At 42.3% G+C, this 26,847-nt stretch overlaps 1 protein-coding gene across 15 annotated transcripts in view; it reads left to right on the plus strand.

Annotated features, from left to right (window-relative positions):
* The window catches only part of Hdac9 (histone deacetylase 9), an 834,213-nt gene that overhangs the window by 76,873 nt on the left and 730,493 nt on the right, over nucleotides 1-26,847 (plus strand). For 14 of the 15 annotated variants that reach the window (XM_075948414.1, XM_075948435.1, XM_075948434.1 and 11 more), the window contains exon 2: nucleotides 5,643-5,757. In XM_075948414.1, the coding sequence (XP_075804529.1) occupies nucleotides 5,736-5,757 (22 nt within the window). In that variant the 5' untranslated portion in view covers nucleotides 5,643-5,735. Of the gene's footprint in view, nucleotides 1-5,642; nucleotides 5,758-22,004; nucleotides 22,058-26,847 lie in introns of those variants that run through there. The other variant, XM_075948417.1, reaches the window with a different exon arrangement.

A 26,847-nucleotide genomic window follows, 5' to 3' on the forward strand; every position in this document is an offset into this window, starting at 1 on the left:
AATCACACTGTGCTACAGGCAGTGGGGATCTCCCCACCCCCATTCACACCATGCCAGATACCAGAGAAAGACAGCAGCAGCAGACACGTGAAGGCCCAGCAGAAGCAAAAGACACTCTGGAGTCTGTGGTCTTGGGGCCTGGCCTATCTGACACTCACCCATCAGGGATTTTCCCCCTGGTGGTCTGACACCCTGAAGTCAACCACCGTCCACTGCTCCTCTGGCCGGGCCACCAACAGTAAGGGTTCCTTAGCAAAGGAGACCTGTAACTTGGTCACTCCTGAAGTTGTGAGGCCCAGGTAGACGTCTTGATATTTGAACAGTTCTGAGGTGATGGCTTACACCTCCTGGTGAGCCTCAAAGACAGCACTTACAGAGAGGACCCGCCCCTCTATTGCCAGTATGCTCTGTGAGCAAGATACTTGGAACTCTTTTATGCTTTGGCTTTATCTTTAAAGAGGGAATAATATTAAATTATTCAGTGTTTCCAGAGGGCCGTGAAAAGTCAGAGAGCACACTCCAAGTGTAAGTTCTTTGTGACCGATAAAGCTCTGCCCGCCTGCGTCATTGTTATTGAACATATGAAAAAGACCCATGGAAAGATCGCAGCATAGGGAAGGGCAGTGGTGTGGGCTAGAGCAATGGATTGTGTCAGTGTCCACGCTTCCAGCTGCACAGATATCATGTCCCTGGGCTGTTGTCCCCTGATGTGTCAATTTTACAGGATAAAGGAGTCCTAGCAGTTTTGTTTTTAATGACTCTGTAATTTTCTTCAGTATAAACCTGTGTGTTTTTGCAGACTAACGTTCAAACTAATTAAAGCTATTTCTTGAAGTCATATATTTTATGTTCTGATACTTTGCATTTAAGCTCTGTTATCTTTATCTTTTTTGGTTATCTCTCCATTTGAAGGCTAGTTTTACATTATTCATGATCTGCTCTTATCGTATAGAATGGCAAAGGTGTAGGAGGAAAGCTGCCCTGCCCTTGTCTGTTGCTCTGCATTGCATTTGGGGAAAGATTTGTGGAAAGAGTTGAGACTAAATTTTCTGTTCTAGTCGATAGATGTTGACCTCTGAACCCTCGTATTACTAAGCAAATAAAAATATTCTTAATTTGTGTAAAATTCCATTTCAACTTGGTCTTGAAAGGGTGTGGATTGGAAGCTGGAGAGATGGCTCAGTTTGTAAGGTTCTTGTTGTTCAAGCTTGAGAGCTTCAGTTGGGTTCCCAGCACCCACATTAACCAAACCAAGCAACCAACCACCCACAGGCACAGTGACGGAGACAAAGCTTACATGAGGCTTCCTGGGCAAGCCAGTCCAGCCAGGCTCCCAGTCACAGCTGTATGCACACAAATGCACACACACGCACACACTGAGCACACAGAGAGGGTACAGACTTGTGGTAACCTGTTGCTTCTGTGGTCCCAAGGAGAAGAAGGCTTATACAGCCTCTGAGGCAGCCACACATCATTGCAGCAACCCTGCGTCTCTGCACACACATAGATCTATATTCCCTGAAGCAGCACAGGAGAACCCTTTGAATGACTATATTCTAGCATGTGGCTCTAATTGTAGCAATAACTTCAGCTTAATGTGGCGTATTGGAAATGAAAGCGCAGTAAGTGGAAACTAATGCATAGCAACCCAGAAATGCCTCCTAGTTTTCGGGTAAACTATTCAAATAATAATGCACTTATAATGGTTTGAAAATGTGTTATGATTAGGCAGTTATTTAAAAGGTTGAATGTCAAAGAGAGTTGTTTAAATTTCAAAAACATTGATATTCCAAAGCAAGATTCTTGTTTCTATGCCAGATTCACTCTGTACTCAAGTTATGAAGTCAAGTTATGAATAACAGTGGTTATAGCCTGGCCACAGATTAGCCCGGTGCAGATGACCGTTGTACATATTCTCTGTGGAAAGCAGTGATGGATGTACCAAGGTTAAACTGTTGAAAGTTATCTGGCGAGCTGAGGTATATGTAAGTCCATGAGTTATCAGTTGTACAGAGGAATATCATAGAGTGAAAGCCTGAAGGCGGGAAGACAGATTGCCCTTATATGATGAGAACTGCTTCATTTGCGGGCTCTGAAGGCTTCCTGATCCTTGATATTTGTTAGTCACTTACTTATTTACCTATTTTTAACTTTTCTTCTGAGCTAGACTCTTGCTGTAGCTTAGGTTTATCTTCAGTTTGTGGCCCTCTTGATCTCCCTCCCAAGAACAGGGGGGACAGGCCTTGGCCATGTGTTCAGCTTTGGTTGTTTTTTAAAGCAGTATTTTCAATAATTATTTGAGAATTTTATACAGTGTATTTTGACCACGTTTATCTCCCTCCCTCCCCTCTTCCTCCCTCCCTCCCCATCAAACTTTCTCTTCTCTTCTCTTCTCTTCTCTTCTCTTCTCTTCTCTTCTCTTCTCTTCTCTTCTCTTCTCTTCTCTTCTCTTCTCTTCTCTTCTCTTCTCTTCTCTTCTCTCTCTCTCTCTCTCTCTCTCTCTCTCTCTCTCTCTCTCTCTCTCTCTCTCCCTCTCCTCTTCTGAATAAGTAATTGAGTCTGATATGTGCTGTGCAAACACTGTCGGGTATGAGCTTGTCCTGGAAAGAGATTGATGGACCATTTAACAGAACTGACCCTCTACCTCCCAGCAGCCATGAGTTGTTGCCGGCAGCTCCCCAGCTCTGGGTAGGACTTCATCCCCACTCCCTGCTCCGTGCTTGGATTCTGTCTGTCTTGAGCTCGCACAGTTCCTGTGTGTGCTGTCACAACTGCTGTGAGCTCACGTTTTCATCGTTCCCTGTCATCTTCCACCTCGGCTCTTCATCCGGGTCCTTGCACCTCACCGGGAGGGGCGTGGTATAGACGTCCCGTTCAGGCACGTGCACTCCAAAGTCTTTTGTTCTCTTCTCTTTGACTGGTTGTGCGTCCCTGTACTAATTGCCTTCTACTGCAAGAAAACCTTTCTCTGACAAGAGTTGAGAGATTCACTGATTTGTGGAACTGGCAGTAAGTTGTTAGGGGTTGGCCTAATGCTGTGTTCGCTTCGCAGAATAGTGCTAGTGGGTTTTTCTTTAGAGTCTATGGCCTATGACCTATCTAGGAACAGGTTCTTGGCCCCAGTAATGTTTTGAAGGGGGCATTAAATCTAGAAAGCTGCCATTGTCCCAGTGGACACGTCTTGCCAGGCCAGTTGTTATTGTAGCTCACAGACTTCACGGCTAAGACCGGTAACTACTTTTCTCCTCCAGTAAGTAGCATTCATTGTACCTTCTAGACCACGAAGGCTAACCATTAGACAGGAAGCTTCTAGGTGAACACCTACTTTATTTCTCTGGTTCTGTAACCCAATTATGTAATGCTTTCAGTTAACATGGTCTTACATTCAAGTTCTGGGGGACGGTTAATAATAAGAACTGTTAATAGCTTACAATATGTGGGTGCCTACGGGACACCACTGGCCAACAGCTCCAAAAGAGGTATCTCGTTTCCAGCACTGGTCTCTTTATTTTTTAGCCTGTGTTTTCCAGCGGGACTCATGCTCCCCTGCAGGAGAGGGGGTGCATGTGTATGTATATGTAGATATGATCTTTTTAGGAGCTGCTACAGTATTGGGTTTTCATATTATGTCTTCAGAATTCCTTTATTGTTAGTTATCCCTCCCCACCTGCCTTGCTCTTCTCTGCACCCCACACCGTATTTAACTCTTCTGATTCACTCTTCCCCTTTCCGTGCTTAGATCACGGCACATGTGTCTCATCCCTTGCAAGCCCTTCCCTCTATGGTTTCCTCCTAGCTTCCTGACCTTTGTGGGTATTTCATACGAAACACATGTATGCAGAGATTCAAAACCAACATCTACCTGGAGAAAAAGCATGCAACATTTGTCTTTGTGGGTCCGGGTTACTTCACTCAGGATGACTGTGTACAGTTCCTACTCAGACTCTCTGTGACTCAGGAAGGTAGTTAGAGCATTTATGAGATGGTTCAGGATACATTCTAAAAATACAAAAGAAAAGCCAAAATTGTGAAGTCATATTTGTTGATTTAAAATTGTCTAAAAATTTAAATCCTAGTGGAATTTACTCCTTTATTTATTTGTATTGAATTATGAAGCAGAAAACATGTTGATGTTTTTCACCTGCGAAAGGTAGTGACGGGTGGTCAGTAGAGACGGAGACAAACATTACTATTAGTTTAGTTCTTGTAACAATAGCTCAGACATGACGACGCACCGTCTGCATGCAGCTAGTGATTCTGAAGAGCTGTGCAGTGACCTCAGAGCAGTGGTGTGACACCGAGATCTTTTTATTAAGGTGCCAATGTCAGGATGACCATTTTCTTATATGAAAAGCAAAGGATTTTGTTCTGCCTTTTCCTTCCATTCATAGAGATGCTGCATTCTTACCGATAGAGAAATCATAAACCTATCGATAGGTAAAATGAGCAGACCCGGTCTGGTTTTTAAAGAGGGTTTACCAAAATGCCTGTTTTCAATGTCATTAAGTCTCAGTGCTTACGAAAACCTGAAGAGTGTGAAGCAGTCTGCAGAGACCCGCCACCCCGCTAGACTGCTTCAGTAACGCAGGTTTCCATGTGGAGATCTTTACAGCATTAGTGGTATTCTTGGTGCTGTTATATATTTCCTCAAAGAAATATGTATTTATATCTAGCTTTATACTTCCTTGCAAAAATAGTAATAACACTTTGAAAATACTGGTGGAAAAGAGTGTCATAAATATGCCGTGTTTTCCGAAGGCAGAGAGACCTGCTTCTCAGAGCGCCCGTATCTGCAGGTCAGCTCTGTTTAGTAAAATGCGTGCTAAGGATAGCTTAAAAGTTTCTTTTCTTTCTTCTATTTTTTTTAAGTTTGCCTTTCCAGTAAGCTGTTAGGGAGATGTCCTTGGAATGAACAGCTTTTCCTCTAAGTGCATCCAGACGCAGAGCAGAAAGCCCCTTAAATTCCCTTCCGAGAGCCAGTCCCTCCTGTCAGTGGCTCCTAGAGAGAGTGGCTCTTACTGCTTTTAGCAGGAACAAGATTGCAGAAGATTTCAAGAAGTGGAGTCTGTAATGGTTCTTTTTTTTTTTTGTCACTCCTATGGTTTATGACCCCTTTGTTGCTTTTTTAGGCCTTCAGCTTTCCCCCCACCAACTGGTTCTGTTCCTACCAGTAAATATTTGACAATAACAGCTAAAAATGTTATGCAGTGAGATATTTATATCCAGACCTCCAAAAATTGATTTCCAATTTTTATAGGAATGGAAACAGCCACAAAATGGCAAGTTGGAAGGCAGCTGTAGTCACACGAAGAGCTTCTTCACTCACTGGCTTCTCTTATTCCTATGGCTCCATGGTCACAAAATCCCTGTCTGCAAGCCAGGTGGTCATTGGCTTTTCCCCCTTTTCGGTGCTGGGGACCAAACCCAGAGACACGTACTACTAGGTACACCCTGCAGAACTCAACTGTTGCCCCATTTCCCATGTGCCCTTCTATTGCTGAAGAGTTAGAGGGCTGAGGACGTGACGTGACTCTCAAGGACCTCAGGAAGTTGTCGCTGCTGAGATCTACAGCCAGCTCTCTGGTTTTCATATGACTTACGTAACCTGTAGATTCCACAGTGTGGTTTTTCTTACACCCTAGGTTTCTCCTCTGCCCCCGTCACTTGGACAGCCATTGCCAGCAGAGAGCCAGCCGTGACTGCACCCTCCGCCGTCAGCCCCTTCGGTCTCCACAATGAGCTCTCCCGCACAACCAGGTCAGTCCCGGAGCCTTGTGAACGCTACTGCTTTGTGTTGCTTCAAATCAGGCAATTGAAGCCATCAGGGAACATTTTTTTTTCTTTTAGAGATTGGATAATCATATAATACCTTTTGGATTTTATATTCTATAGTTAATTCTCTAGTAACCCAGTCTACCTTCTGAGTAATTCACTTTCATTGTTGTCTAAGCACTGACCATTGAGTTATCTGTTTCTAAATGAATGTTCAGATTAAATTTTCTGCTGTTATCAATATTGAATATGATGCAAGAATTTAATTTTCCTGTTGGCTTTTAAACTATGCTGTGGTAGTCAGTTTCTGTGTGGACTCCACCTCCATCTCTTGAACATGCAGGAAGGATATTTTACTTCCCGCCTTTCGCTGCGGCTCATCCTGCTTCCTATGTACACATTTAATACTAACCTCAGTGCCTGCTTCCTATGAGACAGTCATATGTGCGGCTCAAGTACTGCGATCAGGGCCGGCAACACCCATTCCGTCAGGAGCAGGGAGTTGCTCCTAGAACAAATATGATCCAAGTTTTGAGAGGATGGAGTAGGTTCAGCTACCACATGTCAGTCACAGATAGCCCGTGAGAGCATTTTCTGTTTTCATCATTCTCGTTTATCTCTGTGTTGTCATGGTGAGCTGTGATTACCCCATCGTCTCCGTCACAGCCAATGTCATACGCTTGCAGAGTTCATCAAAGCGGGCCTCTTGCCAATGCTTTCAGCCTCTGGAGTGCCGCACCTAGACGAACGCCTCTTGGCTCTCACTGTCTGGTCGGCCATGCTCGATGCTCCCCATAGGCTGCTGACTGGGAATTATAGTGAAATCTAGCTTGGTTGTGGAGGGTGCCGTGTAGGTGCTCCAGGTTTGGATCACGAGTCTGGTTTACAATAGGGATTGTGTCTTCTAGTTGGACAGGTAAGGGGTTACCTAGACCTGGATCCTTGGATAGCCTCATGGCTCTCAGACTTCAATGTGCAGTGACTTCTCTTGAAGAATTTGTTTAAACAAGTCTTGTACACAAAATTTTTTGCTTAATCCTTCTGAGAGGCGGGCCAAGAATTAGTGATTTTTACAAGTTCCCTTTGGCAAGGATGTTGCATTCAGGCCAAGATTTATAATGGTAGGTCTCAGTTTTTGCCTTCTCTTCTCACCCTTCACCCCCACAGGGCCTGATGAAGTGTGTGCTCTGTGAGCTGTGTTGTTCACTGCGGTTACAGAATAGCGTTATTACCATTTCTTCTGGGATGAACTTAAAATAGTATCGTCATTATTTAGGTAGCATTTGGATATATGAGTATTTGTTTCAATTTAACATTTCAAAATTTTATAGCTTAAAAAAAGAGGTGTTTCATTTAGAGCCACCATGGTGAACTATATTCTTCTCATGGTAATATTTGGCAATGAGAGTAAACATACCCTACCCCACAGAATATTGATCTTATGGATGCTGATTTTATAATATGAAAATGTCCCTCGAGGCTGCTGTTTTATTGCAGAAGTCCTTGCCAGTTATGGTGATGGTTCAATTAGGAGAAGTGAAAAAGCAGCCAATAAAGGAGAAGCCATGAAGGGGGCTCATTTGATCTTAGGGCCTCTAATATTTTCTTGTGTATTCTTTTTAAACATGCATGGTTCTGCTTGACATCGTAAAAAGTCTCAATTAACTGAGAAGTATTTATGAATAAAATTTGAAAATAACCTAGGAATTGACTCCTATAGGGGGGTGGAGGTCACTTACATTCATTTTAAATATCATAGTCTAACCAGAGACCTGGAATACACTTTGTATATAAAAAAATATTTTGGCACAGCTGCCAAAATGCTCTTATATTGTTTTTGTTAGTGTCCCATAGAGCTTTCTGTCACTGGTGAAATAAAAATCAGATTGTTTCAATCAGAAAATGTTTTTCTTACATTTTTCTTTTTAAAAACTCCACATAGAGACTTGAATAGGTCTTATGCAATCATCATCCATTTACATTGTTTTCTTCTATAAACAGTTTCCAGGGCTGTACAAAGACAGAGACATTGACATACTTCATCGCTTCCAAAATTCTTTAATAGTTTTAGATTATTTATTTTCATCTTGAAAACTGGTCCTGTAGTAGCATGAAATCTTATTTTTCCCATGCATAGATATTAGTTTCAGAAACATTTTTTATCCATACTCAAATACTGTTGATATCAAGGAAAATGATTACTGTCTTGATCATGTATTCAGTCAAACAATAAGTACTGATTTTTGTATGCAACATTTGTTGGTTGTTATTTCAATCTTGCTACCCCAATAATGTTCAAAGTTAGAATTTTGGAGATTCTTTTGGGTGCTGGGGAGTATGGGGGGAAGTCTGTCGAGGGCTGCAGCTGAAGCACCTATTCATCCACACAGTTAACTGAGGGCCTACTTCTTACTATGTAGTGTGTAACGCAGCAGGGTACAGCCACTAAAATATGTGTTTTATATATGGATAAAACCTTCTGAGGGAGAGACAGAAACAGTACAAGCCTTGGCCCACTCCAACTTCAAGTTGGCTGTAGTTGGTGAGACCCAATTAGCTTAGGTAGACTGTTTCAGTTGGTGTACCCATCATGGTCTTGACCTCTTTGCTCATATTCTAATTCTTTCCTCTCTTCAACTGGACTTTGGGAGCTCTATCCAGTGCTCTGATGCAGGTCTCTGCCTCTGTTTCCATCAGTTGCTAGATGAAGGTTCTATGGTGATATTTATGATACTCATCAGTCTGACTACAGGGGAAGTCAAGATTGGGCCCCCTCTCCTCTATTGCTTAGTGTCTTCGCTTGGGTCATTCTTGTGGATTCCTGAGAATTTCTCTAGAGCCACGTTTCTTGCTAACCCTACAATGGCTTCTTCAATCAAGATATTTCTTTTTTTTGCTCTCATCTCTGTCCTCCCTCCTTCTCTACTATCCCATTTTCTCAAGTTCTCCTCACCCCTTGTAATGGTAAAACTAAAATGGCGCCATTCCTTGAGAGACCTCGGTGGGTCAACTGGCCCCACGAGAAGCCTTGGCTGGTGAGAGAGAGAGATGGATAGGCACACCATGCAGAGTGAGGTTGGATATTTATTTAATGGGTTATGGGAGGGAAGAGGAAAGGGGAGAGGAAGGAAGAAGGGGGATGAGGAGAGAGAGAGGTAGAGGGGAGAGAGGGGGAGAAGAGAGGAAAAACTACCTCTTTAGGAGAGTGAGCAAAATAGCTCACAGGCTTGAAGTGGAAGGAAGATCTGCTTGCCTCAGCAGATGGGAGGGAGGGAAGAGATTTTTTCTTAAAGGGACAGGATAGACCATTACTCTCCTCCCCTTCTCCCCTCCTCTTCCCCTTCTACTCTCCCTTCTCTCCCCATCCCCATGCTCCCAATTTTGTCAGGCTCACCTTACTTATTACTTAGCTTCTCTAGGATCATAAACTGTAGGGTCTATGTCCTTTGTTTATAGCTGTATCCACTTAGGAGTAAGTACATATCATATTCATTTTTTGGGGTCTGGGTTACCTCACTCAGGATAGTGTTTTCTAATTCTATCCATTTGCATGTAAAATTTAAGATGTCATTGATTTTTTATGGCTGAGTAGTACTCTAATGTGTAAATGTGCCATATTTTCTTCATCCATTCTTTGGTTGAGGGTTGTTTCCAGGTATTGGCTATTACAAATGATGCTGATATGAACATGGTTGAACAATGCCTTTGTAGTATGATTGAGCATGTTTTGGGTATATGACCAAGAGTGGTATTGCTGGATCCTGAGATAGGTTGATTCCCAATTTTCTGAGAAACCGCCATACTGATTTCCAAAGTGGTTGTATAAGTTTGCATTCCCACCAGTAATGAATGAGTGTTCCCCTTACTCAACATTCTCTCCAGCATAAGCTATCAGTGGTGTTTTTGATCTTAGCTATTCTGGAAGGTGTAAGATGGTTCTTTAGAGTTGTTCTGATTTGCATTTCCCTGATGGCTAAGGATGTTGAACATGTCCTTAAGTAAGTCTTAATCATTTGAAATTCTTCTGTTGAGAATTCTCTGCTCAGTTCTGTTCATCATTTTTTAATTGGGTTATTTAGAATTTTGATATCTAATTTCTTGAGTTCTTTATATATTTTGGAGATCAGTTCTTTGATGTGAGGTTTGTGAAGATCTTTTCCCATTTAGTAGGCTGTCTTTTTGTCTTATTGACTGTGTCCTTTGCTTTACAGAAGCTTCTCAGTTTCAAGTGGTCCCACTTATTCATTGTTGCTCTCAGTGTCTGTGCTACTGGTGTTATATTTAGGAAGTGGTCTTGTGTGCCCATGCACTGAAGGCTACTTCCCACTTTCTCGTCTATCAGATTTAGTGTGGTGAGATTTATATTGAGGTCTTTAATCCATTTGGACTCGAGTTTTGTGCATGGGGATAGATATGAATCTATTTTCATTTTTCTACATCTTGACATCCAGTTATGCCAGCTCCATCTCAATATCTCTTCAACATAGTTCTTGAAATTCTGGCTGTAGCAATAAGACAACAAAAGATTAAGGGGATTCAAATTGGAAAGGAAGAAATCAAATTTTCATTGTTTGTAGATGATATAATAGTCTATATATGTGACCCCAAAAACTCTACCAGAGAACCCCTACAGCTGATAAATACCTTCAGTGATATGGCAGGATACAAGATCACCTCAAAAAATCAGTAGCCATCCTGTATACAAATGACAAAGAAGCTGAGAGGGAAATTAGAGAAACATCACTTTTCACAATAGCCACAAATAGCATAAAGTATCTTGGAGTAACACTAACCAAAGAAATGAAAGACCTATTCGACAAGAACTTTAAGTCTTTGAAGAAAGAAATTGAAGAAGGTGCCAGAAAATGGAAAGATCTCCCATGCTCTTTGATAGGTAGGATCAACATAGTAAAAATGGCAATCCTACCAAAAGCAATCTATAGATTCAATGCAATCCCCATCAAAATCCCAAGACAGTTCTTCACAGACTTTGAAAGAACAATAATCAACTTCATATGGAAAACCAAAAATCCCAGCATAGCCAAAACAATCCTGTACAATAAAGAAACTTCCAGAGGGATCCCTGACATCAAGCTCTATTACAGAGCTACAGTAATGAAAACTGCTTGGTACTGGCGTAAAAATGGAGGTTGACCAATGGAATCAATTGAAGACCCAGCTATTAAGCCACACACCTATGCACACCTGATTTTTGACAAAGAAGCTAAAATTATACAATAAAGAAAAAAGGTAGGATTATTTTAAGAGAAGAATATTTGGGTGCACCGACCTGAAAATGATCTCAGCATCTTTAATTTTGACAAATGAAAGTTTAATGTTGTAATTTTCTCTAAAATGTATACTCTCAAATTTTCCAAGCACAATGTATAATGACACCTTTAGGTTTGTGAAAACCTATGGGCTTTGGAATTTCTCAGTAACTTTTAAAATCACCTTAGCCAAAGCTCTCCTTACGGATCAGCTCATAGAGTTTGCTGGATGACAATATGTCATTCCTGTCATCGTTATGGCAATGCTAACAACAACTCTTCTGCCTGCAACAAGTAAGAGAACGCGTTGATTTATTCCAGCCAAAGTTTCACCAGATCCTGTCTTCTGTGCGTCTTCTCATTCCCTATTCATTTATTCATTGACAAATCTTGGGCAAAAATTAGTTCAGGCATTTCCCTTTGTGTCTCTCTTTTGCTCAACAGCTGCATTCCCTTATAGAAATGTAAAATAGATTTAACTAATGATCAAAAAGTTCTTTGAAATATAAGTTGTTATGGAAATGCTAAGTAGTATAAACAATTTGAGGGCAATCGTTAATAAAAGCTTCTCTGCAAGCATTTTTAAAGGGAACTAATAAAGGCTTCGTGGTTCAATTAATACGGCACAACAGTGAGTTTTCTAGAAGCATATGGCACCCAGAAGGCCTGCCCCTGTTTTTAAAATTTATGAACTCTTTAATGATTCACCACTTTCGCTCCAGTGCATCACCCTCTGCGGTGCCGTTCAGTCATTAAGCCGGAAGCTGAAATCAGGACAGAGCTGCAAACAAATATCATAATGTCCAAGTGAGTGTTTTTCTCCAGCTTTTCTTTCCATAATGTTACCGTAAAAATGAAAGCTAATGAAATAGAGTCGCAGCACAAATCAAGTAGGTTATGCTTCCCTGGGTGCACACAAAACTTGGCTTTGTAGTCGGATGCAGGTCAGATGCCCTTCCATGAGGCACCAAGGAACTAGAACATCGTCAGGCTCTTAGCCAAACAGTATTCAAAAATATTCCAAGACAGTAAAATAGATTAATCTGTTGACATGCTCTGAGACAAGATTTCATTCCAGGTTACAGTATTCATGGGATTCACTGCTATAAATTTATTAATTATTTTGAACTATTTTCTTCAAATTAGCTTATAAGTGATTTGTTATTTTGCTACTTTTAAGTTAAAATTTCTTAAACTTAAATTTAAGTTTGAAACTTACATTTTATTCATTTTTTCAATTCCCAAGAGATGGTCCTTCAGTAGTGAGATACATGCCTTTCTCTAGAATGTCCAGAGAAACTCATGCCTCCTTCTAGAATGACCAGTGAGACACACAGCTTTCTCTAGAATGTCCAGAGACACATACCTTTCTGTAGAATGTGATACATGCTTTTCTCTAAAATGTCCAGTGAGATACATGCCTTTCTGTAGAATGTCCAGAGAGACACACACCTTTCTGTAGAATATCCGATGAAATGCATGCATTTCTGTAGAATGTCAAGTGAGACACATGCCTTTCTCCAGACTGTTCAAGGAGATACAGATCTCTCTACACTGTTCGGTGTGAATGTGTTGGTCATTTATTTGTTCTCCATTTTGCGTGTCACAGTTTACACGTGTGGGTAGCTCACGGTTCACACGTGTGGATAGCTCACGGTTCACACGTGTGGGTAGCTCACGGTTCACACGTGTGGGTAGCTCACGGTTCACACGTGTGGGTAGCTCACAGTTTAGACAATACCCATTGCCTGCATTGTTATAGCACTACAAAGAAGCCTTGGACTATGACTCAAACAGAGGGAAAGGTTCTTCCTCTTTCAGATGAAGTCTTGAAACACTTTACTGAGTGGTGGCTGTTCTTTCTGGTTGTTGTCAAGGCCTTGTGCAGCTCTGGTCTCTTGTTCTTCCTAACATATGCTTTTAAGATACTGTGCACTTTCCTGTGTAGATGAGGGAAGGAACACAGAAGAAGTGGATTGTTTGCTGTAGCAGGCTGTACGCTTCTGTTCACATACCCTTGGGTGTAATTTATTTCCTGGCATCCCTAACTACAAAGGAGGGTGAGAAATGAATGGGGTAGCTGTACCCTTCTAATAAGGGAATGGGTGTGGTAATGAACCAGCTTGTCTCTCCTAGATTTGTCTTGAACACGTGTGTTGCTTCTGAGTGGGAATAAGGTATTACAAATACATACTATGGTGAGATGACATGTTCTTGATTAAACCAACAACTAAAGAGTTAAGGAAGATTCTTTCAAAGGAGCACGGACATGTTAAAGTCAGGACAAATCACTTATTACATGTTAAATGGTTGCCCATGAGTCATGTTAACTAGATAATGTCTAATGTAGCCAAGAGAAAGTTTAAGTTGTTAGTGGGAACTCTCCAGTAAGTAGACATTGGGTGTCTGATGCACATTTCTTATGTCTTTGATCCATATATGTATATCCTAGCAGCCAACTTGAAGTTGTAATCACATGTATGTTGAGGAAGAAGAATTTTGAAGTTATTATGCTTGATTTTCCTGTCTGATCTTTATGGCATATTGGAGTCACATTTTATACACCTTTATAGCTTAGAATGCTAGGTTAAAATTCCAGGCCACACAGTGCTCCAAACTTTACGTTGATTTTTTCATGCACGCAATTCTAACGCAGTGCTTGTCTCGGTATTCTCTGAAGCTTCGCAAGTTAAACTTAAGTACTGATGCGAAATAGTCAGCCTTCGTTAGCAGCGTTCTGTGGATCATTTATGCAATGTTTCCACCCTTCTATATTGTCCAGTGTTCGCCTTCAAGAGACCCAAAACATTCGTCCTGTCTTCTTCCTTTCCATCCCCCACTTTATAACAGACTAGGGCTGTAAAGTAGTCCACACTTTTGTTAATAACCCCCAATGCTTTTTTTTGCTGGATATTTAATTTATATACGTAATATGTGTGTGTTGTATCATGCTGTATATGTATATATATATATATATAAAATTTGTAGTTTGTGTGTGTGAGTAAGTGAATAGCAGTCTTTCCCATTTATGGTTTACTATGTCTTCATTTATTATTAGGAAACTAAAATCTCTAATAATAAATTGTTTGTAACATAGTCAACTCGTAGAAAGCACGTTTTCTACTAAGAGCAAAATACATGTGCTTGTTCAATCCTCCATTTGATTTTTTTTTTGTTTTGTTTTCTGGGAGTTGGGGCGTAGCCCTGGCTTTCTTGGACCTTGCCCTACAGATCTGGCTGGCCTTGAATTTGCAATAGAGAGCTTCCTCTGTGTCCTGTGTGAAGGCTTTGCAGGCACATGCACTGTGCCAGGCCCCAGTGTTCATTTGTCTTTATGCCCCCTTCCTCATTCCCTTGGTCTTTTCTGTATTTTCTGTGTATATCAACGATGTTTGAGTTCCCACTTGGTGAGAAAATGTTATGGATTTGATTGTTGTTGTGCTGCCCATGAAAATGATGATCTTTAAATGTTATAATGTGTACTTACACTTAGACACTGATTCAATTTGCTTTGGAGTTACTTTAATAATCAGAAGGGAGCCTCATGGATAAAAGCTTCATGTATTTTCCTTTAAAGTCTCCCATCAAGTTCCAGGAAATGGAGAAACTATGAAATTGTTTCCAGTTGTTTTCAGGATCGCTCTTTGGTTTTTTTCCTCTTAAGATAGATGGCTGCTTCTCGGTGATCCTTGCATAATTAACGCTGCCTGATTAGCTTTGAGAGCACCCCCTCTTGATATTAGTATTGGGATTCCACTGGAAACTGCTCTGAATTTCTTCCTAGAATCTGTGTCTGATAAGAAGAAGAATATCCAGACAATGGCTTTGCCTTCCCCTTTAGATTCCAGACATTTGTCCAGTAGGTTCATGGGCATGGATGTTGGTTTATTTTCACTAAGGGTGTGTGGGTGTTTGAAATAAGTGATAACCAGTTGATTGTTCTTCTAAAAAACCTGCCTCTTCTTACTGTATATCTAATTTGGAAACACTGTTATTCAAAATATTTTAAAACTATTTTCAGAAAGCTTATTATAACTCTGAACGCTTTTGAGGGTTTTTTTTGTGTGTGTGTGTGATTTTTTGGCTCCATGTATACCTGTGCTAAATGCTTTAATTATCATGATCATTTTTTAGTAAAGAAAGATTGCATGTGTTATATTTTGGTTTTATGCTTGAAGTTAAAAAGTAAATTGAGAAAAGTACTTTAAAAGGGCCACACATTCTATTGCAACCAAAGGACCTACTAGAAAATCCAGAAAGTCGCCGTAGATGGAGGAGCAGTAACGGATACCATGGCATGTGTTGAGTGGCTATGCTATTAAATCCACAAATTTCAAAGGGTGTGGCACCCGAGGGCACCTTTTCCTTTCTGGTGGGGAAGTTAATAATTTGCCTTTTTATCTTACTTTAATCTTCTCTTGTTCTGCCTTAATCTAAATTAGATTAGAGGAATATCATAAAATTTAAAAAATGAAGGAAATGAGGGGCAAAGAAAGCTGAGGAAGTGGAATTGTGGGAAGGTCATTGGTGTGCACTGCAGTGCCCTGGGGTTCTCTGAAGAGGAAGCCTTTCTCTGGCTTACATGGTAGCAACTTTCTGCTAAGATTACCCCTCTTTCGTCCTAACCTCATCCAGCTTCTGCCCCGCTAAAGGAATGTTAGCCTGTGTGTACGTCTCCCTGAGGTTCACAGCGACCTTGTACCCTGTAAATGCCCACCTTCCTCTTCTCCTCAGTGAAGCCTGCTCTGGTGGCCAGCGGTTCTGTGTACCTCCCTACCCCATGCGTGGCTCCCCTGAGGGGACCTGTGTGTGCATGTTTGTCACTGATGGGTGCCTTTCTCTTTCAGCCTTCCTGACCCAGCTCTGACTCCAGTGACGCTCATGGAGATCTGAAGCTACCGTCATTTCTGACATTTATTCTCTGGGTGCTGTAGGTTGCCTTACCAACCAGACTAAGTGTTCTGAGGGCAAGGGCCTTTCTCTTAAGGCCTGTTTCTCTCTGGGTGAGGTCTGTGAAGGGACTCAGTCATTGTTTTCCATGGTTTGCCTTCAGTTGAACAACATACTGCCAAGCATAAGTAGGAGCCAACTAAGTGAAGACTGAAGGGCCTTTCCCGTGGCTTCTGACTGACGGTGATGCTGGTGCTTGGGGAGGATGGAGGCAGCCAACGGAGGGCCTTCTGCTTTGTGTCCATTGGCAGCTATGCCCTTCCATCTCATTTGTTTGCCTGCTTTATGAGATATGGGTTTTGAATGACAGTTCATAGTAATCATTTTCCCTCAGTTTACTGGTACCCATTGCAATGTTGTCTGTCTTCTGAGGAGGCTTGTCTGTGTCTTTAGCAGTAAGCTCTTCAGTACAGTGGCCATTATCTGTAAAACTTGTGTCTTCATAGTGACTTCCATTAATGTGGAAAGGTCCTCAGATCTACTTATCCAGTGCAGTGATAAAAGCAGACCCCGCCTTTTTCTTTTTAGTAATTTGGGCTTCTGCTTGTTTTGGCGCTACAGCGTTCCCCAGTACATGCTTGAGTGGAAACGGTAATAGAATGTTGAATTGCTTCCTTTTTTCAGTTAGCATAATTTCTTTATTGATTCTTCGGGAATTTCACATCATGTACCCCAATTCTGTTCACTTCCCAGTCGTCCCTATCCTCCCCTAGCCCCTGCAGCACTCCCCCAAAATGAAAATTAAAAAAATCAAACCAAAACAAAGAAGCAAACAAGCAAGTAAGCAAACAAACAAAAGAACAAACCAAACCAAAATAAAAGAAGCTCTCTGCGTCTCCATCTTTCTTGTCTCACCGACACCTCTTCTGTAGTCTTGGTGGCACTGGGAACTGTGTGTCACACAGTTCACCCCTTCATCCAGTCAGTTTTACTAGCAAATGTTCATTGCAGGGAGTCATTGATCTGGCCTAAGGCCTCTGCTTTCTGGTACACCATCATCACGGGTCTTCACCAGAGCTCCTCTGAGGTACCTATGGCCTCCCCAAGTCATGGAGATCCTGTGGATATTGTTCTACAGGACCAGTCTCTTCCCCAGAAGCCCAGAGTTGGGACCATAACCTGTGGCCTTGTTGGTGTCCAGGCCTGAGCTGCTGCCGAGAACCATGTCTGAGTCCATGGTCCAACTGCAGCTGTTGTTTGTGGCCTGTGTCACCGCAGGGGGCCATAGGAACCATGCGTGATGAAATCAGAGGGCCATATTGAGCCGCCCCATCCTTTGCTGGCCCTTCCTCTCACTGGATACTGCAGTTAGAGAACTGGACCCAAGCCTCACTGGAGAGGTGGCCCCTGCACTCAGGAGAGAGGGAGAAGTGACCCTGAAGTGTGTAGGGGAGCTGGCTCAACCCCCTTGCCTGAGGCAGGTGAGCCCAGTGGCCAGGACTGCTCAGCTCAACTCCTACCCAGACCCACAGGTGGGACTTGGGTTGGCTCACCCTGACAGCTGTCCATGGAGGACCTGCTGGAAATGCTCCTTTTTTAATTTGATTTTCTGAGACCTTCGTATATGAATGCATATCGGCAATGTTCAGCTTAGGGGCCTGTTAAAGGGGCTGGTTTCTTCCCTGAAGAAGATGCTGCAGAGATTTGGAGTCCAGAATACAGGCAAGGCTTATTCAGAGCAAGACTAACTCTCCACACACACCTCCCTTCTTCCTCTCTGATTGGGTCATCTAAGTGAAGGCAGGAATCTGATTGGCTGTTGTAATGGCAGGAAGGTTAATATTCCCACTTGGGAAAATCCCCTAAGGGGACAAATGTCTGACCAGGTTTGAACAAGAACCTGGAACTCTTTGCATGAAAGTGGACGTTGTGAGACCTCAGCTGACTCTGCTCCAAGGCCTCCTGCTCCTGACTTTATGCCCTAAGGTAGCACCCTCTCCTATTGCTCAACTTGGCCCTTGCCCCTCCCAGTTCCTCCCACATCCTCTCCCTCCCAGAGTCCCACCCTTCCCTTGAATCATTATTGCTACATGTGTGTGTACATACAATCATAGACAACTTACGAGTTCAGTTAGATTTGCTCATGCGTACGTGTGTCCACGGCTCACCACGCGGGAATGGAAAACTTGTGTGAGAGCTCATCCTAGGAGGAAACTTCTGTCTCCGTCTCAGTAACCAGTCTTTATTTAGTAGGACCTTGTGGAACTTCCCTTGTCCAAAGGGCATTATTTTATATTAGTTTTTGAGTTTGACCTAATATTCCAAACTTTAAAAATTAATGCAATTTTGTTTATTAGTAAGTATGCTTGTGGTGTGTGTGTGTGTGTGTGTGCGCACGCGCGTGGGCGCACATGTATGTCTATGGATACCAGAGGACAACCTCGGTTGCTATTACTCAGGTGCTATCCAGCTTTTTTTTTTTTCTTGAGATACTTAAGTGCTAAAGTCTCTCATTGATCAGAAACTTTATGTTAGCTTAGGCTGGCCATTTGTCCAGTGAGCATTCAGGATCTCTTTGCGTCTGCCACCCAGCACAGAGATTACAAGCACATACTATGCTGCCTGGCTTTTTGTTTTTCTGCTCTGTGTTCTCGGGATCAAACATGGGCCCTCATCCCTGCAAGACGTTTATTACCTGAGCTACCTTTTGAAGACAAGTAGTAAACAGCAAAAAGTTTAAAACTGACAAGTTTTCAACATATATGAAAGTTTAGATTTTGGTTTTTAAAATGATGAGCTTGTGCAGAAATGATTGCCGTCTTCATGGAGACTAATGGGCTCTTACACATTCTGTGCGTCTCCATTAAAAATGTGCTTTTTGCCTTTTTGGCAGATGGTGTTGTGGTATGCCATTTGACGGGGAAAGTGACCTCTTAGCATGGGCTTTAGCTAATCAAGTTTGGTTCCTTTCCTGTCTGTCCATTTTTCCGAGGATGGTGGCAAGGCATCTCCAGGAGCAGGGCAGGTCTCTCAGAACTGTGGGGAGCCTCTTGGGTAGGCTTTGTTTATCATAAGCCAAATGATGCAATGGTCTAGCCCCCTGCGGAGCAGTGTCTGTTCACAATAATGCCACAACCCATTAGTTGATCCACGAACTCGCTGAATCCACAGGGACTTGCCCCAATCTAAATGAGTGACTAATTCTTAAACTACAAAGGAAAACTGATGTCTTAAGGGAGTAGTGACATGTTAGGGTTGGATTGTTTATTTTGCTTGTTATAACTGTGAGATCATTAAGGAAATGCCTACATCCTGTTGTGATTGTGTGTTCTCCAGCAAAAAGATGGGTGAAAAGGATTTGGCATTTTCTGCCTCAGCTGCCCTTCTATTCCTGACAGCTTAGTCTTCCACTCTCCACCCCTCAGTGGAGAAGTGTTTATGCTCATTGGGCCTAAAAAAATTTTTTTTCTTTGCTTTGGGTATGTTTTTTTTCTTGTCTACTTAACCATTAATTAAAGACTATGCAAATATATATCTAAGATTATTTATATAGTCTAAAGCTCAGGCTTCTTATTAACTAGCTCTTATATCCTAAAATAACCCACTTTTATTATTTTGTGTATTGCCATGAGGCTGAGGCTTAACGGGTAAGGTTCTGGCGACCATCTCCTTTGGCAGATACATGGCATCTCCTTGACTCCGCCTACTCTCTCTCTATATTTATCTCTGTTATGATTTTCTGCCTGAGGTTGCTCTGCTAAACCATTGGTTGAAACAGCTTCTTCAATAACCATTGGTAATAAAACATATTCATAGCATATAGAGGGAAAGTCAGGGAAAATTCGGTGCAGAGGAGATTAGTACCTGGGCTCATTTTCCTGGTCCTGTCTCAATCTTCCACTTTGTCATTGTCTCAAGACCTTCCCATTTTTGAGCAAGCATAGCGTGTCCTCCCCTCTTTTGTGTTTATGTCCGCTCCGTCCCATGCCCGGTTGTGAGTGGTTACAGGTTCCTTGCTTCTCCTTTTCATCGCACTTTTATGTTTTCTGCATTCTTCATGAGCAGCCCTTATCCACAGCACCAACTCTTTGGACATTGGCTGTGGGATGTTGATTACACATGACTTAATCGAAAAATTCATCCTAATGTCTTTCTGGACCATCCATGTATTGGAAACTTTAGCTTTTTTTTAAAAAATCAGATATCACTAGCAGTTTCCAACTTGTTGTCTAGATGAGGTTGTTTCTATTTCTACGTTTAGACCTAAGAACTGCAGAGCTTTGTGGCTCCTACGCGTGTTGCAGCAGCATTGCAGAGGAGTTGGAACCAGAGAAGCAGGGCAGCCCCTCAGAGAAGCCGACTTTGTTCCAGCGGGCCCTAGGGTATTGTTTGAGTTACTTTGGCTGTTTGAAGACCAGTTTCTCTCCTACTTTTATTCATTTCCTGGGGGCGGCTGTGCCAAACTCACACTTAATTTAGATTAGAATTAGAGAAATGTATTGTTTCCTGGTGATCAAAATGAGTTTCACTAGGATGGGATGAAGGTGTCAGCAGGACTCTACTCCTGAGGGGCTGGACAAGCACCCACCTTCTTCTGCCTTTTGCTGGCTGCTGGGTTCCTTGGTTTCTGACTATCATACTCCAGCCTTCTCCTCTGGGTGTCAGTTCTCCCTCTGCCTTACAAGGATACATTTTTCTTTTCAAGGTCTTAAATTACCTATGTGAAATCATTTCCCCCCTGTTTTCTTTTTCATTTGGAACAGTACTTATGGTTCTAGCAATGAGTTGAAGATATCTCTGGGTAGGAATGAGGGCCATTATTCATCAGTCCCAGACCAGAAATAATTTTCAAAGTTATGGTACCTTTCAGTTCTGTTTAGACGTTGCTGTTCTGTTTATCCGTTCATTCTCCGAAGTTTTATTTCCTGCCTTGTGGTACGTGCCGGGCACGGGGCCAGGTTTACCGTAGCTTGCTCATTGCACTGCCTTTAATAAAGTCGTCATGCTGGCAGCCCCATCGTCATACAGAAGGTGACAGGAAGGGGATAGAGAGCATTCAAGCTGTAGGCGCGATTCCTTGTATGTTTCCTTTTATCTGAGTCTAGAGCACTGTACCAGTAACTGAGCCTAAGATGATACATACTTAGTAATTACAACAGCTTGAAAGAGACAAATGTAAACAAATCTCTCAACTTCTGTTGCTTGTTTTTCTGAGCCTGGTTCCATCTCGAATCCTTGAGGTCTTTCTTGGCTTCCATTTTTTTTTCTGGCTTCCTTGCTCTTTTCGACAGCATAGGAAGGGCTGGTGGTGGAGAGGTAATGCGAGCATAGGAGCTCCGCAGAGCTCTTCACTGTTCTTGTCATTTTAAACAGTTGGTGGGCTAAGATACTAAAAAGACAAATAATAGAAATCGGGAGGCATCTTGACTGTTGAGTGGCGTTTTCCTGCTCTAACCTCTCCTTATGTCAACATCTCCTTTCAGTCTACCATGCTAATAAAGAGTAATCATTAAAAGACTTACTATATTAACCAGGCAGGGGTTGGGGATTTAGCTTGGTGTAGAGTGTTTGCCAAAAAGGACAAGCCCCTGGATTTGGTCCTCCTCTCAAGTAAAAAAAGAAAAAAAAATACTGGCAAAATAAAATTATCGTCTTGCAGATACAGAAGTTAAAATTCTTTGTTGTCATGGATGTTTTGCTGAAACTGGGTAATTTTCTGGGGTTTGTATTGCTCTCTTGTCCCTGATTTCTCTGGGATTAGGGTCTATAATCTTAACTAAAATGTTTTAGGGTATTAAATAAGGAGGACTTTATAATAGCTCTCTGGTGTGTCAAATATATTAATTCACGTAATACAGCATTTTTTCAGTATTTTTAGAGTCACAACTTTTCTCTTTCAGTTTTATAGTTTCCACTATCGTGAAACTAGCACCATGCCTGCGTCTGTAAGACACCATCGTGCTATCCCCACTTGTGTCTTGTGTGTGCTGTTGGTCTAGTGCTGCAGGTACTACCCAAGATGTGATCTTCCGGCCTTATTAGGGGATCAATGAGTGGCAATCTGAGAAACGTGTCCTGTGAAAATCAAAGGAAATCAAACGACCTCTCCATGACAGGCTTTCAGGGTGAGTCATTTTCTGGTGAAAATGTGGACATTAGTCAGCCGTGGGAAAGGCCTGTGGTTTATTTGAATGGCATTGGGAAAGTTGGTGGCTTTTCAGCATGAACTATGCAGGAAAGCCGGTTGGAGAAATAGGGGTACCAGGGGATGAGTGGGTCGTTAGGGGTGGGACACAGAATCTCAAGCAGGTCTTCTATCTCTGTCATCCTGATGCCATTTGACTCTTGCTAATCCCCATGATGATTATCCTTGTCACCATTTCTGAAGACCACTGATAAAGTCAGCACCAAGAAAGCACAAAAGAGTAGCAGAGAGTCAAAAAAGAATCCTTATATTTGGGAAGTAACATGCCTCTTTCTTATGGAGACAGGCTTGTCTAATGAGCTATGAAAACCACACTCTTCAGTACTGTTTTGGAAGGGGACACATTTACCTCTGATGGTAGTTGTTTCAAGGATGTGTGAGACCACATCTTCATGGTTTTGAAAGCCTTTCTCTTTATCTAAACTCACTCATTTTCCTATGTTATTGACTTTCAACCATGGCCTGTTTTCCCCAGTGTTAGTCTAATTTCTCAATTAGAACTGTACATTAATTTACAAATGAATAATTCAAAGTCAGTAGAGCAACTGCGACTCTTGGGTAAATTAAAAATTCAGTGACTCTTGGCGTGTGTTTTCTGCATAAGGAATCACAGAAGTGGTACAAATGATATATGTTCAGCTTTTGCAAAGGGCCTTGTTCCTTCTGAACCAAATGTTTCTGTAGATGCCAGCAAAGAACAGGCATGAGAGGCGTGTGTCATCACCGCCCTCCTAAAATAATCTTTTTGACCTTGTATTCTGAGTGTGAACAAACGGATGTGAATGTTCATTCCTTTCTTCATCTTTCCATGCATCTATCCACTTGTCCATCTACGGTGTGTTGATGAGATGCTTTGTATGTGTTGGACAAGAGTAACTGCATTGCTGCATCCTTGGCTCTCACGGACAGTACTGACCACGTCCTAGCAGAAGCCTTGGCTCTTACAGACAGCACTGACCACGTCCTAGTGGAAGCCTTGGCTCTCACAGACAGTACTAACCACGTCCTAGCGGAAGCCTTGGCTCTCACGGACAGCACTGACCACGTCCTAGTGGAAGTCTTGGCTCTCACAGACAGCACTGACCACGTCCTAGCGGAAGCCTTGGCTCTCACAGACAGCACTGACCACGTCCTAGCTGAAGCCTTGGCTCTCACAGACAGCACTGACCACGTCCTAGCAGAAGGTGAAATGATATATTGTCACCATCCATGGTTGATTTACCTTAGCAATATGATACTTGGATTTTTTTTACATGAACATAGTCTTTTAAACACAGTATTTAAACAGTATTTTAAATGTTGTAAGTGTCCAAGAGGCCTTGACCATAGATATCATGGTCATGGGTATCCTGTCCTAAGAGAAAGAGCATAGGCTTTGAAGCTCCCTAGAGGTGGATCTACCTAGGTCCAGTCTCTGTCACTTGTTACCTGGTCAGGGACAGCTTCCAGCCTCTTACCACTGTGAAACACAGGAGATAGTTTGTCTTTCGGATTTCAGCCATTGTTAAAAGCGTCCTTCTCTTTCACACCGGTACGCATTTCCCTGTGAAACTGAGTGAAAATGTTTTCAGAATTATACTTATCAAGCTAGCTGGAGGTTCCTTTACGTCTCTTTCCTAAACTTGGTTTTAGCAGCTCTGGTGAAGACTGCTATTCCATCCTGGTTCCCGGTATCCAGTGGGCTGTGTTGCAGGGCTCACTAAGTAACCACTGTGTTTAGGGTGTACTAAGATTACTTCATCTTCTGTCCATTTCATCTCCAGCCTCCATTGGTAGCTCTCTCCTCCCCTGCACAAAACTCTTGTGATTTTTACAAGTAGGCAAAAAGTAAACTCAAACAAAACACAAGCAAAACACAAGCAACCCCCCCCCCCCAAAGGCTCATAGGGAAAATAGCTCAGTATAGTTTCTACCATGAGTCTGATTATGAGGCAGGGAAGGAACTAAATTGTAGGCCTGCCATTTATGACCGGTGTGGGTGAAGGAACGCTGCTTGACAAGTTAAACGTACTTATCAAATCATCATTGCAGACCTGGTAAACACTGGGAGGAATTATGCAATAAAAGCTTGGAGATTTTTTTTTTCTCGTGAGTTCTATCACCCACATAGCGTCGTTAAACTGTGTTTACACTGTTGCGAGATTCCTGAAGGAGCGACTTCAGACTGCCCCAGAGAACCCTCCGTGAGTCTCGTTCTTTGTCTCATGTGATCCGTCACAGCAGCAAGTGATGGATGCTCAGGCACAGTCAGCTAGCGACAGAAGAGGACGCCACGGCTCTTCTAGAACTACAGGTTAAAAAATGAAAAACAAAAATAGGTCTTGCCAAGGTCATAAAATGTATGGCATGCTCCGACTGCAGGACCGCAGGGGCTCTAAAGCTTTGACGCCTGTGTCTCTTTGAACTTTGTGTGTGGATGTGCTTTTAGCATTTGAAGCTTATTGGCTTTACCCATCACGTTTTGAAGTGAGGTGATTTAAACATTTGAGTACCACACATACACAAGGAACTTTTTTTTAAAATCAAGTTTGAAGTTCAGAGTTAAGCTTTTAGGAACTGCCGATAGGTGTTCATGATGCCATACGCGTTCTGTGCAAAGACTGTATTGCATTTGAGGGGCAGTATGTTAGGTGGTGTTGCAGCTGTGATGGGAGGAAGTGAGCAAGACCTTCACCAGTTTGTGATGGATCACCAAAGAAAACAGTTACGATCAGAGAGAATTGCTTAGCTTATCCTGACCAGTATTTCTACATAGCCCTGAAGATGCGGTGGAGATACACAGCAGAAGGTAGGAGGTTAAGACTACCAAAAGTGAAAATACATACCAGTTTGTTTCTTTCTTTATTTATTCTTTTCTTTATATTCCATGTTTATGGGTGCTTTGCTTGTGTACCGTGTGTGTCTTGCACCATGGGTGTTCAGTGCCTGTAGATGCCAGGAGAGAGTGTCAGGTCCCCTGGGACTGGTTACAGTTACCTGTTACGGATGGTTCTTAGTTACCACGTGCGTGCTGGTTCCTATTGAAAAGTGGTCAGTGCTCAACCCCTGAGCTGTATCTCCAGCCCTGAAAATCTGTAGTTCCGGCCAACCTCTAACTGGTGACCCTCCACCGCCGCCTCTTTGTTACAGCCTTCATGTGTGCGCCGCCACAACTGGCTGTTTTGGAAGCCATTTTTTTTTCAGGGAGCAATGTTTTGAAAGGAAGAACTGCAACTTGTTTGAAGTGCCTTTCACTTAATTAAAATCTGAACTTATGTCACATGTTGCCAGTGTTTAATACCTTCTGCCTTGCTCTTCGTGATGCCTGAGAAAGATGCAAACGGCCTTGGGGGCGGGCAAATAAAAGTTCATCAATAGATACTTTCTCGTTACAGGATACCTTGAACAGACTTTCATTGTAAAGTTTAGCAGTAATGTGCATCCTAGGAAATAAATTTTATACGCCTTTGATAAGGAAGCTGGCGAGTTTCTAATGTGAAGAGGAAGGGAAAGCAAAAATAAAGGAGCACTGGCCGTGGACAAGCCTTCCAGGCTGTAACATCATGGTTTATTTCAGTGAACTTGTCCAGTGTTTTATAAATTACATGCCATAAACTACTTATGGGATATGGGATGAATTTATTATGTTACAATTGAGCAATAGAATAAACTAGACTATCATGCGGCATGCCAAAGTGTATGCTTTGAATGGCCTTGAATCTCTGATCCTCCTGCCTCATCCTCCCGTGTGCAGAGATTACAGGTATGTGGCGTCATTCCTGGCTCACAGTCTCATAGTTTTGTTACTAGAGATTATATGAATGATGATTATTCTGGGGACATGAATATTGAACATGTCTCTGAACACCATGTTACAGTCAGTAAACTGTAACAACACATTGAAAAGCAATGATCATTTATAGCTCCTTATAGATAAGAAAAGAGTTGTTTTTTATGTGTAATCAGGTAGGCGTTGGAACAACAAGCTGATAACTTTTATAGACGGGAAATCTTCAGTACCATTTATGACTTGTATCAGTTCAATTTAGGAAGTGTATACTGTTTCCAATTCTACCAACTCCCTACTCCTTTCCCGGGGAACGAATTATCTAGCTAAATTAAGTGGGTTCCGTATTTTCTCATTGAGCTCTAAGTCAAGATTTAGTGAAGTCTGAGGTGTTTTATTCCTCAACGATAAAAGAAATATTGATTTATGCTTTATAATGCCATATGCACGTTAGAACTCAGTTGTTCTTCACCTATAAATGTACCAGTATTTCAAATGCAAGCTTTAACTCCCTAGGAAGCCCTGCACGGATGTCTGCAAAGCCTGCCTTCCATACCCTTTTCTCTTTGCTTTTACAATGCTTTGGTTTTTATTGAGTTTTCCCTGTTGCATTGTACACATTGTCAGTTCTGCAGTGTGAACTGGCGATACTCCAGCTCCTACAACCTGACAATCCAGACAGCAGGACCAGTGGGCTCCTTCCAATGCCACCTGTGACTTTGTCATTCCCATCAAGGGCCCGGCCTTCCATTTGCTCATCACATTGACAGTTCTGAAGGCGGGGATCTGTTTTCCGCCTCTCCCTGGGCTTTTTAAGGGGTCTGTGCAAATTTTATTACTGTGCTCTTGGTTTGCATATTAGTTGAGTACTAGCCACGTCACTCACTGCCCGAAGCAGTGACAGCGGCAGAGTCCTTTCCCAGATGGCTGCACGGGTCTGTTTC

The sequence above is a fragment of the Microtus pennsylvanicus genome, chromosome 14 (assembly GCF_037038515.1).
Source record: "Microtus pennsylvanicus isolate mMicPen1 chromosome 14, mMicPen1.hap1, whole genome shotgun sequence".
NCBI lineage: Eukaryota > Metazoa > Chordata > Mammalia > Rodentia > Cricetidae > Microtus > Microtus pennsylvanicus.